Raw genomic sequence first — 13,297 nt, forward strand, 5'->3', positions numbered from 1 at the left:
TATAATAATCTTGGGTGGTATGGGTTTTTTAAATATGATCATCCAAAGCCATGGAATTGTGCATTAAAGCTCGGTGGCAGCCCTGTGCTTCAGTACTGGCGTTGTCCTCCGTGTGGCACTGTGTGGTCAGGATTCCCAGCAGTGTGGAGAGGGAGGAGCGGAGGCCGGGCAGGCCTCCAAACGCAGAGGAAAGGACTTGAAAAGCTTGAGTTGTGCTGCAAGGGTTTTGCTTTGATACAAATCTAACAACAGGGAAAGAGCGCGGTAATTTCTCTGGCTTTCTTAATGAATGGTCACTTCCTCCAGCTAAAACAACTCGCAGCCCTCCTTTGGAGAGGTCGTTTTTGTTGAAAGAGGAACAACAGTTTTCTGTTGACTGTAGAGGCCACGACTGTAATCTTTGTCTTTTTGGTGTTTTCTTTCCTGTTTTTCTTATTCTTTAAAATACGGTGGCGGTAGTGAAGACATGTATTTTCTTTAAATTTGTCTTTTAAAATGAAAAAAAAAACGTTTTTTGTTTTTCCTGAGCATTGTTTTCCCCTCACAATGAACATATATTATTAGATGCAAAGAATCCAACATCACATTCTGTCTACATCTGAATAATTTAACCTAATTGTTCGTCGGCAGGAAATAGGGAAAACGACAAATAGCTTTCTAAAAGGAGCAGATGTTCTTTTAAAAGCATTTTTCTCTCTCTCTCTCTCCCCCGTCAACCTGCCATGCAGTCGAGGGGATTAGGCTTTGTACATTGCTCAGTACATTTGATTTAACAGTTGTGTGCCATCAAAGGTAAGCTAGTGTTAGCGGCTTGTGTTTGTTGCAGGCTCCGTCGGCAGGCTTCTCCCTGTGGTCGGCAGAGCAGCCGGAGCCCGGCTTCCGCTTGAGTCAATAAACGGAGAGCTCAGCGCAAAACCACACTGCAATCGAACAAGCTGTTTACTCTGAAAATTAGCCTTCCCCTGTACTTTTAGGGCTTTTAAAGCGACCAAAAATACACAGTGCGAGGATTATGTATCTTGGCCGGCGTTCGGGCTCCGCCAGAGACCTCTGTCCTTTTTTTACACGAACCCTAATAACTCAATCCCCACAACCACTAAACCCTCTTATCACTGGGTGCCCGCCACTGCACTCATCATTATTTGATTTGCAAAATTGCAAGGTAGAGATAAAGAAATAAAGCTGGCTTGCCATTACACACAGAAGGCACTTGTGGCTTCCAGCTTATTGCCTACCATGTGAAAAGTACACGCTCTGAAAAGCCAAAGCCTTCTATTGTCACCGAATCAATAGGTTTTACATCCCACCTTTATGTCCGGCCGTTGCAGTGTGTGGATCTTTTTTTTTTTTTTGCGTTTCGTTCTTTTCACTTTATGTTTTTTGATTTTTCTGAAGCCAGTAGAAGTGTTGCACCAGTGTCGGGCTTAACAAGGTCACTTAGCAAGTTACCTAATTTCATGAATTGTCAATCATGTTTATTATTTATAATAATTTATATTATTTATTATTCACTGACTGATCTGTGTATAGTATGTATTTATACATATGTACAAAATACTAGGTATGCCATTCTTCAGAATTAAACATGTCATTCATGTTTCTAGGTAGTGTGTGTCACGTGTTACTACACAGCAACATGAAAACACACTCACACATATTTAACGTAATGCAAATATCTGAAAGAAGGTCAAGATCATCTGAATTAAAGCCTAAAATGTTTTTCTTAATTCAAGGATCAGTGTAATATTGCGATAAAAATAGGTTATCGACTAGTAATATTCGAACATGGCACACACAAGTACACTTCACATTTTTAAAAAGTAAAACATCCACGTCAGTAAGAATACTTCTTTACCCACAACTCCTTGTTTGCTCCCGTCACGTCTGACTGTTTCTGACACGCCGTTCATTTCGACTCGGACGCTGTCAAAACTCTGCTGGCTCAGTTCCCATCAAATGGTCCCGGCTGCATTCTCTCTGCACACCATTCAAACTGTGCTTCTGCTGCAGCTCAACATTTCCTGCAGCGTCGGCATTAGAGCGAGGTCGTTTTAAATCACGCGGGATGTTTGATTATTAATGCAGATGAGAGAAGACGGGGGGGGGGGGCTGCTGTGATAAAACAAAATAAAATACCAAGCTCATTAAAGTAAACTAAACTCAAGCATTTAAGCATTTAGTGTATTATTATGATGATGAAGTAAAATGTTTGACCTCATAAATCAGTAGAGGATGGCTGTGACAGCGGCCCGGACGTCTCATTATCTCCTCTCTGTCTGTCTTATTGTCTCGTCTACTTTGGACCACTGGGTTACAAGAAGAGAAGCATTTAGACCCAGACAGAGTGACGGATGCAGCCAATCTCCTCTCTGTGTGTGTGTGTGTGTGTGTGTGTGTGTGTGTGTGTGTGTGTGTGTGTGTGTGTGTGTGTGTGTGTGTGTGTGTTCACATAATAATACACACAACACTGAATGTAGGCTATCTGTTTTGTGGAAATATTTTATAAAGGTAACGTGCAATTAATTTCTTGTGTTGTCCAGCTAACTAACTAACATAACTGTAGGGTGTGAAGGAGGAGCTCCAAATAAATATTTCTCTTTTTTTCTTTCAAAGGCCCAAACGTTACCTCAATGAGATACATGAACTATTTATTTTGACAGTGTGCCAAGCACAAACCCAATAAAAAAAATAAAGTTTCCAGTTCAATTTCTTATTGCTGTTGCACAAAGTGCAGGTCGGTAATATATAGAATGATATAGAATGTGAAATAAATGAGAAGGGACAATATTAATATGCTATACGTATCAGGTATTAAGAGGATTATCAGTGTGTAATTAATACATTCATATATGCTGTACAGACAGTATGAACATGTGCAGTTGTTACAGTGCTTATAGAAGTAAAAGTGGAAAAAATGAAACATAAACATTAGATAACAAAATGAATTCACGTGAATTAGACGGGACGTCAAGTTGTTATCGTTTTTAATAGTGTAAATGTCATATATCCCTCTGCTAACAATCACTGCGACTTTTTGTTTCTTTCATCATCCACGTTGAGACATAAGACATAATCTGATTTTATTTTTTTCGCATGTCCGACGTTTGATTCTGATTTTCTGGTTTCGCTTTCCCAAACCTCCAGTCATTAGCCAGGACCCGTCCCTCTTTACGGTGAGGTACTAGCTCCTTGACCCAAATCAGATGATGGCTACACACACACACACACACACACACACACACACACACACACACACACCTTGTTGGGGGGTGTGTGTGTCATCTGATCCAGTGGGGCTGTCTGAACCCCTCCCAGCTCTTCTTGCTGTGTCTCAGTCCTGTCTGATGAAGCCCTGTAAATACTGACATGCTGTAAACTTGGAGATCTGATTTCAGGGGGCTGTTTGTGTGTGTGTGTGTGTGTGTGTGTGTGTGTGTGTGTGTGTGTGTGTGTGTGTGTGTGTGTGTGTGTGTGTGTGTGTGTGTGTGTGTGTGTGTGTGTGTGTGTGTGTGTGTGTGTGTGTTTTTGCATGTTGTGCTTCTGTGCTGCTGCAGTGGTTTTTTCCTCGTCTGAGTGCAACGTTTCATCCGAACATTTCTTTTCTCCTTCAGCTCTCAAATTTGATCCTGGGGATTTTTAATTTTATTTTTGCTGTTGCAGAGTGTATGTTTTTATAAGCTCCCTGACATGAGAAACGTCAATGAAAATACAAAGACGTTCAAAAATGTTTTTTTTCTCCCCAAATTCGGCCGTTAATAAAAACCTCCTCCCTGTTAGCTTGCGGTTTGGGAGCGGGGGACCGGGCAGGAAGCCATTTTCACACAGGCCGGCCTGACCTCCACTCTTAGCTTCAACTGGAAATAGCAGACAGGCGAGATTGGCGTACAAAGAGAAGGGGGGAGATAGATCTCTCCGCTGCAATGTTACCTGAGAGAGAAAGAGGGGGGGGAAAAAGGAGGAGGAGAAGACGTGATGGCTTTTCCACCAGTCTTCCGATTCCTTTGCAAAACAGTAAATCTTGTGAAGTTTATTTTCTTTGCAGCATCTGTGTTTTATAAGGGCTCTTTTAATTTGTTTTTACTCCGTCCAGTGGGGGATCCCCGCTCCTTCTTCTTTTTTTTCTTCCCCCTTTGTGTTCGACCCTTTTTAGCCCTCCCCACGTTCATCTCTGTCTCTTCTCCTCCCTTGTTTTTTCTCGCTCCCTCTCTTTTCCTCCCCTTGTGGAAGTGAGTGTTTTAATAATGATACTTTGGGGAACTGGGATGGTAGAACCCCCCTCCATCCTCTTTATTCTTCTTCCTCTCCCCTGCTTTAATCCCTCCCTCCTCTAACATGTCTGGGAAACTTGGACCACTGGGGACCGAGCGGTGGAAAGTGGGGATGGACTGATACAGCTTCGCCCATGTTGGTCAGTTGGCAAAGAAATATTAAAGTAGCGTGGTGACATTTTTTAATGTTGGTGCCAATTCAATACTTGTGTTCAATATAAAAACAATATTTTTTAAAATGTATATAAACATGTTTTATCCTTTTTTTAATAATTACATAATATTAATTTTTAACACAGATAATAGACTTATGGTAAAAAAACAATGCATCTGAGCGTTGCCTTAAAGCAATGGCCCTTTACAACTCTGGGCCTTGTTTTTCTTCCTGCGATTCATCCAGATCCACTCTAGAGCCTGACCGATATATCGGCAAGCCGATATTATCGGCCGATATTAGGCATTTTCCAAACTATCGGTATCGGCATTTATAATGGCCAATAAATGAATATTTTAAAAATAAAATAAAAACGGATGAAACACCCTTATAGAACTTAACATAATTTGTCTCCAGTCTTGTTTGAAGTTATATTTATGAAGCTTACCAAGTCTTTTAATACTGGTAACTTTTTGTTTGGTTGTTGTTGTTATTGTGTTTTTGTTCAAAGGACTTTAAGTTTTATATCTTAAGTTTGTATTTTTATACATTTTATTTATCAGAACTTTCATATATTTTGATGTTCCTCTGTTCCGTTGTGACAATAAAATAAACAAGTTTATTTTTAAACTGCATTATCATATTATTTTAGTGAAGACTCATAAATAACTACAAATAACTAATATTAGGGAAATCTGTTAATGTAAAAATAAAAAAAACATATCAGCCTATATATCGGAATGTCTGATTTTTAAATCAACAAACATTTGTATCAGTATCGGCCTTCAAAATCCTTTATCGGTCGGGCTCTAATCCACTCCTTTGCTTCTTACTTTTCAAATTAAAAGCCTTAGGCAAATCCATCGTGTAACTGTTTATGAAACAAAATTCACTCAGAGTGTTTTGCTAAAAGGTTTTGGCTCAGAGGCAGAGCGAGTCGTCCTCCGGTTGGAATCCCGGCTCCTCCAGTCTACATGCCGATGCTGCGCCATCGACGTGTGAATGTGTATGAATGAGTAAGATGATGATGTGTAGGCGGCTCCCCTGCCATCAGTGAACCATGAATGTGTGTGTGAATGGGTAAAAGTGACAGAATGTAGTGTAAAGCGCCTTGAGTAGCTAGTTAGATAGAAAGGCGCTATATAAATGCAGGTCCATTTACCATTTACTGTGGCCGACTTCATTACATCAACTCTGACTATGTTTGAGTCAAACAGAGTCACATTATTTGGCTACAGCCTGTGTTGTTTGTGCCAATAGACTAAGTCACAGCTTGGTGCTGAAAACAAAACAATAGACCCAACATGAACACTGTAAGCCAACACATTGTTAGCCATTTGATCGGCGTAACCGTGATCACATCGAGCCGTTTCCACTGTCTTTGACCTGCAAAGATCTCATCACTATATTGTTTCAATGAATCAGGTTCGTGTTCACATACGTGAACTCCTCCCGCTGAGACTTCTGCTGGACCCCCTCGGATCCGGCGGTTTTGACACTGCGTGATGAAGCTGCGTTGGTCCTTGTTATTGTTGGTGTGTTTATGAAACCCTGTCATTACCGCCCTGCACACACGTTAATCCCTGACGGGAGGTTCAGTTTAAGTGATTCATGACGATCTGTTGCAGAGACATTACACTCTGGCAAAAGTTCAGTTCTCTTGAACAAATTGATCAGCTGCTGCACAGTTTTTATTACACGCTACAGCTTTTGGCATCTACACTCAGAAAGATCTTCTTTGGCCGTGCAAAATATATCAACCTCAATCCAGAAATATTTCAAAGTCTAGTCAGAGCCATAAAAGTATTCCCTCGCTAAGACTTTTTTTTGTCTTCCATACTCCTCCTTTGTCTCCCGCTGCCTCCCGACCCCACTCCTCTCCTCTCCCGTTCATTTTCTCTTCCTGTGACTGAAATATCCTCTCTGGCAGAACAATTCAAATAAGACACAGTGTCCGTGTGGACATACACAGTCTTCGGAGCTTGTCCCTTCGCACGTCGGCTCCTCGTTGGAAGCCTCCTGCTTGTATTGGATGCAAATTGGGTATTAAAAGAGGGGAGAGAAACATGAGATGGCGTGACACGGGGCGGCTGAGGAGAGAGAACGAGTGCGAAGGACAACGAGAGAGGCTTGAAGAGAATGCAAATGCTGTTGAGACAAGGAAGGAAGGGATGGATGGACAGATGGAGCTGGATGGATGGATTGAGGGAGAAAGAGAGACGGGGGTCAGGTGACGGTGTGACTTTTTGGCAGGGTCAGTGTTTTTCTCTGGACGACGGCGACAGAGCTGGATTTGCATTGATGGATCTTCTTTCCATGTCATGTATCAGTGCTCGGGCACATCACGCCCCGGTCATTAATCAAATCTCGGCCTCCGTCTAGAGCTATCTGTCTACCAGACGCTTCTCATCTGTCTGCCTCTCTGTTTCTCCTGTTGTAGCTTTGGACAGCCTTTCCCTCTCTGGCTTCCTCGCCTCTTTTCTTTTCCTGCAAAGATTTTGTCTCTCCGTTCTGATTGATTACTACTCATACCAATAAACGACATTGATACCTGCAACAAGTCGGTGCAGTTAAGTGCAGAAGTTTCTGTAGTAGTAGCCATTAGTACAAATGCAAATATTCGGACAATATTGTGTACTTGCATTTTTGGCGAGTGTGATCGGTAATATCTAAATCTAAACACCAAAATACTTCAATTCTAAATCAGCTCTAAGTGCACACACAGGGTTATAAAGCAGCGTGGGTCTTTGCCAAGTGATGGACACATGCACAGGCCGGATGTCCACGCCCATCGTTTGGCATTGGTGGATATATGCACACCCTTCATCAGTCGTTTGCATACGTCTGCTCCACCACTCTCCCAACATGCAGAATTGTACCAGTAATAGTCTGTTTGCAGCAACTGTTCACTTCTAGAAAAACAAGCATGGATGAGTTAAAAGCATGGCATGATGTAGACTAGGGATGGGATGATAGAGTAAAGGTGGTAAATCCTCTTCATAGTCATACGCGACTTTAAGAAAATAGAGCCTTATTTAAAAATATATCTTATATATATATTTTATATATATATATATATAAAATAGGTATCATCAAGACATTTTTTAAGTATATTTATCATTTGTCTATGCAGCCCCAGTTATGTTGTCGTTTATTTATGATTCATGATGACCTTATTTAAGATTGTTTGATTATTTGTTTTTCACTGAAAAGGATGTCTTATTTGTGATGCAGTAAAGCTAATTGTTCTTCACAATCATTTGAGGTAAAGTCGTTCCAGTATGTTTTAATGCCATTTCTCAGGATATTTTGATAATTATCTGAATTAAACCATAACTATTTTGGCCAGGAGTCAAACATACAAAGTCATATGTTTGCGTTGGAGAAACTGAACCTGGTCTTGATCGATGCTCCTCCATTCTTTCACTCTCCGCCACCCACATACACACACATGGGGGTTACACAACCCTCGCCGTCTGCCTCGCTGCCATCCAAGCTGTCTCTTCACGTATCGCTTTCTGCCGGTGCGTGATCTCGAACGTGTTCCACGTTTACTTAACGGTGTAGCCGTCTGGTCGGCGGTATCTCTGTCCGGTCACACCTGTTCTACCATCCACAGCAGGGCATAAGTTAAGGATTGGAGGGAGGGGGGGGGGGGGGGGGGGGGGGGGGGGGTGATGATAACGTAGCAGAGCCAAAAGTGAAATGTCCTTTTTTGAATGAGGATGCTAAATTCATCGAAGTCCCAACCATCCACTCCCCTCTTAGCTGAAGGACCATTATGGCTTTCCAGGCTGCTTCCTGTACACCCCCCCCCCCCCCCCCCCCCAACCCTCCTCGCTCCGTCCTCTTCCCCTCAACACAAAAGGTGGCTGCCCGGGTTCTGGGGGTGTAGCACTTTTTGAAATGTTAAGGGCTTTCAGGAGCTGCCCCAGCACAGACCTCTGTTAGTCTGTTAGAAGGGAATGAAGAACAGGTTTCTGTAATGGTCTCCTCTCCCCCTCCGAAGGTCATGCAGCATTGTTGGCCGGCGGAGGTCTAAAAGACGGCCCTTTAGAGGACCACAAAGCCGAGGTTTGGCAGGACTAATGAAACTTAGAGCTCAACGTTAATGATCTAAAAGACTGGACCAAAACACTCAGCAGTCCCTTTCCGCTCGCATTCAGCTTCCTCTTGATCGCTCCTTCCAAATAATGACGAGGCACTCTCGTCCTTTGCCATTGTTGTAACCTTTGATGTCCGCCTTGTTTTCTTTGTCTCCGCGTCCCCCCCTCCCTCCTTTTCATTTCTTTATGTCATGCAGCTGTCACTCATCTATTAAGGCAACAAATGGAATAAGGAAAACATTCAGAGAGCGTATTGTGGTGCACCCACAGGTTTGCTCTTTATTTCTTTTGAAAGCACTTGAACTTGGAATTTTCCTTGGGCTGCCCATTGAATCGGCCGGGTACACTTCTCTTTGTTGCAGCTATTGTCGCTGGATTACAGGAGCATATTTGTTTTATAATCCGCGTTTCTCCTCCCCTATAGTGTAATGTTTCTATGTGGCTGTTTCTATGGGACTGTTTCTTTTCCTATTGTATTAAAGGGGTCACCCAACCAAAATATTAAAACAAAGCCATATTGTTAAACTTAGCTCTTGTGGTCTGCAGACATACAGATAGTGATGCTTTTATTTGTCCAGGTTTAGAAATAAGCTTCTCTGAAATTTGCGCAACATGTTTTCTTAAAAAAACATCTGTAAACAAACTATTTTAAATGCATTGTGGTAACACTTCCTATGATGTCCATGTCTATAATTATAAACATGCTTCTAATGCTTTATAATCCACTTAAATTCCACTTAGTGGAATTATAAATATATGCACTTCATTATGTTTTACAAAATGATCCTAACAATATATATATATATATATATATATATATATATATATATATATATATATATATATATATATAATTTCATCCATTAGACATGGGATGATATGATAATGCCATGTCTCGTTTATTTGCCAAAATAAAAATGCAATTCATGATATTATCCAGATATTCATCAAAATATGATTAAAATAAAAACAATGAAATATACTCACTTTACATTTTGTTAAGACTATTTTTATTGAGAGATGCATAATCCTTTTCAGTTAAAAACAATCAAATATGTTTAAATTATCTGCAAAGATAACGGATAAATACATTTATATATGTGTTGTTGTATCCAGATTTTAAAAAATCAGGCTCTGCTTTTTAACTTATCTACCACGATAATGAGCTAGATGGATTTTTCAAGTCAATTTTGAAGATATTTATTATCCATATAATGTGATATCTATACAAAAACAACACACAAAACATGAAATAATATTTTTTTTACTGAAAGGAAACAATTGGCCACATAGTCTAAAATGCATTATAACAGTGATTATAATGCATAATACATATTATAATGTATTGCAACTATGGGGATTATAATACACTTTGTTCCTTTTTGGTCAGTCATTATAAAGTGTTTGATAATTTCTTATGATTATTGTTATAAATCACTATGAATATTAATGAGTGCTTGGAACCATGATTACACATTGTTATAAGAAGATTATAATGCATTAAAAGTATGTAAGTAACTGCTACCGGGATGTTTACTTCAGTAGAAAATGAAACAAATTCGATTTTTCAGCCCCAGTTATTTTGTCAAATTGTTGCTAACATGCAGCCAAAAACATAGATCTAAATTTGTCATAAACATAACCAGATCAAGTGCTTAAAAAAAAAACATGTACATGGAATTAAAAATCAGTGGATGTATGATACGTCAAAGCTGATCATCAGAAAATGTGTTCGGACAAAATGTAATATATTTATACGACAGGCACACAATTGCATGCCCGACTGTTCCTGCCAGACATCATCTCTGCCTGCCTTGAAATCTAAACGGTGTGGATATGAGTTGTCTGCCGTAAGACGGAGGCCGACTCCACGTGTTGAGATGAATCGGTTCTCCTGACGTAGCTGCTTAACATCACCTGGCCTTTAAGAAGCCCTTTGACATGGTCTGATTATGTTTGGCTGGAGCTGCATGGGATATGTGATCAGATGTGTTTCATTGGATCATCTCCGTGTGTGTGTGTGTGTGTGTGTGTGTGTGTGTGTGTGTGTGTGTGTGTGTGTGTGTGTGTGTGTGTGTGTGTGTGTGTGTGTGTGTGTGTGTGTGTGTGTGTGTGTGTGTGTGTGTGTGTGTAGGCCCTGTTGATTGGCCTTGATTAACAGACTGCCAGGCACTAGAAGCAGAGCTAAGGCCTTTGTAACGTAGCATCTTGAGCTGGTTATTTCCAATCATTCCACAGGAGGCCTTGAACCTTGGATTTGTTGTGTGTGTGTGTGTGTGTGTGTGTGTGTGTGTGTGTGTGTGTGTGTGTGTGTGTGTGTGTGTGTGTGTGTGTGTGTGTGTGTGTGTGTGTGTGTGTGTGTGTGTGTGTGTGTGTGTGTGTGTGTGTGTGTGTGTGTGCGTGTGTGTGTGTGCGTGTGTGTGTGCGCGCGTGCGTGCGTGCGTGCGTGCGTGCATAAAAACATATGATGAATGAAAGAAACATTTCAAACGAGCCTTCCTTTTTTTATTTTCTTGGAAAGAAAGGTCTTGGCGTTTGTAAACAGGGACTTCTGGTTGTCCGCTGAATCCGTCCCCGCAATTTAAAGCTAGTGATTGATACAGTGAGTTAGTGAAGTTGAAGTGAATTCAAAATGAGCAACATTGAGAATTAACATCTGTAAAGCTGACAAAGCAACCAGCGAGCATCACAAAATGAATTATGCATACAACGTTGTACCAGCACTCAAAATACACTACGCAGTATTCTGCCGCTATTACCTGGAAGGCTCCTGATTTTAGATTCCACTCCAAATCTATGAAAGGGACATTTCTCTTACCTCGGGAAAACATCCAGTACCCAACACACATTTAATAATCCTGCATGTGTGTTTGTTTCCAGCCAAGCTGAGCAGCCAGGACTCGTACAACAACTTCACCAACAACAACATGGGGAACCCAAGGCTGTCCCCGCTGCCCAGCCTCACCGTGGTGCTGCCCCTGGCTCAGATCAAACAGCCCATGACCCTGGGCACCATCACCAAACGTACCGGGTAGGAAGCACACGCCCACACGCCTCCGCATTTATTCTCCATAGGGACTACTGTTCATCATTGGTATTATCTCAACTGTGGTTTTCACGCGGGCCTTCAAGGTGAATCCAAATAGAAAAAACAAAGAAGTCAAAATCACATCCTCCCAATATTTCTGTTTGTAATAAAAATCCGGCAAGTCACAGCTAAGTTCGCGATGAGGCTTACGGATTTAGCTGGTGAGCGCTGGCTAAAAGTCTGCAGTGAAATCCCTGATCGGCTGCGATATGGAAATGGTCCATTTTCCCTTTAAACACTTTTTCAGTAGAATTGAAAGTAGCAGGCAGACGACGGTGTGTCTTTATGAGTGTATCTAACAACTCCAAGGACAAAAAAGAAAGTCATACTGGGTTATAAAGCGCTTATTAACAAATACAACCGATAAATAGGGTGTTGAATAAAGTGTTTCCTTATTTATGTTTTAATTAAATGCATTAGAGAACAGAAAACACCTTTCAATAGGAGCAGCATATTAAAGTAAAGGATGAGCAGACATATTATATGAATGTGGGATTCCTCAGACCTGCAGCAGATTTTGCTCTATGTGGAACTTTCACTGCCAGAAGAGTCACTTTTACATATGTGTTGATAAATGAGTCATCTTTGGTCGTTTTCAAGAAGAACTCCCTTTTGTGAAAAGCATCCAGGTACAACGAGCCAGTCTTCAACTGAAGGGGCCGGTTGTAATAGGGTTACTGGCAACCTCTCAGACTCCTAAATTTACAGTTTGGCCGCTGTTGAGGAAAATTTAAATCACACTGCATCACATCCCTTAACTTGAGTCTGTGATTTGCTGTCTTTTTCCATTAATCACATTGTAAAAACACTGTATTGTGTCAACAGTAGCCCCGTGGAGGGCCAAAGCTTCTCCTCACACATCCAGCTGATGCTCATGGACGTCCTTTGTCTCAGGCCACCTCTCTTTTGCATAGGGTAATGAAGCAGAACGCGCAGGCAGACTTGCTCTGTGGGCTGTTTGGAAAGCAGATCAAACACATCATGCATATCGAGAACATAAATAAAACCCTAAAATCATACTCGAGTCACGTTAAATGTCCCCGCTCGGAGGATCACAAGTCCGGCGGCTCTGCCGTCACGCACCTGCCTCTCTTCCCTTTTCACCTGCATTGAAATGATGTAGTTTTAAGACCTACAGGCCTTTGCTAAGTGCATTTACATACAGTACAGGTGGCTCCACAAATATGGGGCGATTTTAATATTTTCATTTAAATGTAATTTTCATGCCCTGTTTGAATGGGAAATGCTATAATGATTCCAACAGACGGGGGAGATTTATTCTTCGGGATATGTGATAAGGCAGAAGATGGAAACAGAGATCTGGTCCTGCGGTTCAACGTGAACAACACCAGGCCCTTTTTTTCCAAATCATTAAGATGACTTGCAAAGTGAATTCGGGTCAGTGAACTGTATTGTTGCTTCTGCGGTGTCCTGCTTTGATATATTCACTACGACGTCCCGTTTCTGGTGGTTTGCATTCGCTTTAGCAGCTGTGATGTTTAATGTCACGCGATGTCGGCTTCTCAACAGGTCTGATTTCAGGTCTGTGACGTTAAATATGTCTTAATTCCCCTTCAGGGAGAGCTGTGCTTGTGTTTATCTATAGTTGCTATCCACAGTAAAAACGGGCTGTGTTTTTTTCTTTTTCATCTTTTTTGTGATCATCTAAAAGCCAGAGTGT

The 13,297-nt window shown here is 41.2% G+C and overlaps 1 protein-coding gene across 2 annotated transcripts in view; it reads left to right on the top strand.

The window, feature by feature from the left end:
* The window catches only part of bcas3 (BCAS3 microtubule associated cell migration factor), a 323,492-nt gene that overhangs the window by 79,129 nt on the left and 231,066 nt on the right, over nucleotides 1–13,297 (top strand). For both annotated transcript variants that reach the window (XM_084020265.1, XM_084020266.1), the window contains exon 16: nucleotides 11,409–11,559. In XM_084020265.1, coding sequence (XP_083876391.1) covers nucleotides 11,409–11,559 — 151 coding nt within the window. The remainder of the gene's footprint in view (nucleotides 1–11,408; nucleotides 11,560–13,297) is intronic.

The sequence above is a fragment of the Eutrigla gurnardus genome, assembly GCF_963514095.1.
Source record: "Eutrigla gurnardus genome assembly, chromosome: 10".
Lineage (NCBI taxonomy): Eukaryota > Metazoa > Chordata > Actinopteri > Perciformes > Triglidae > Eutrigla > Eutrigla gurnardus.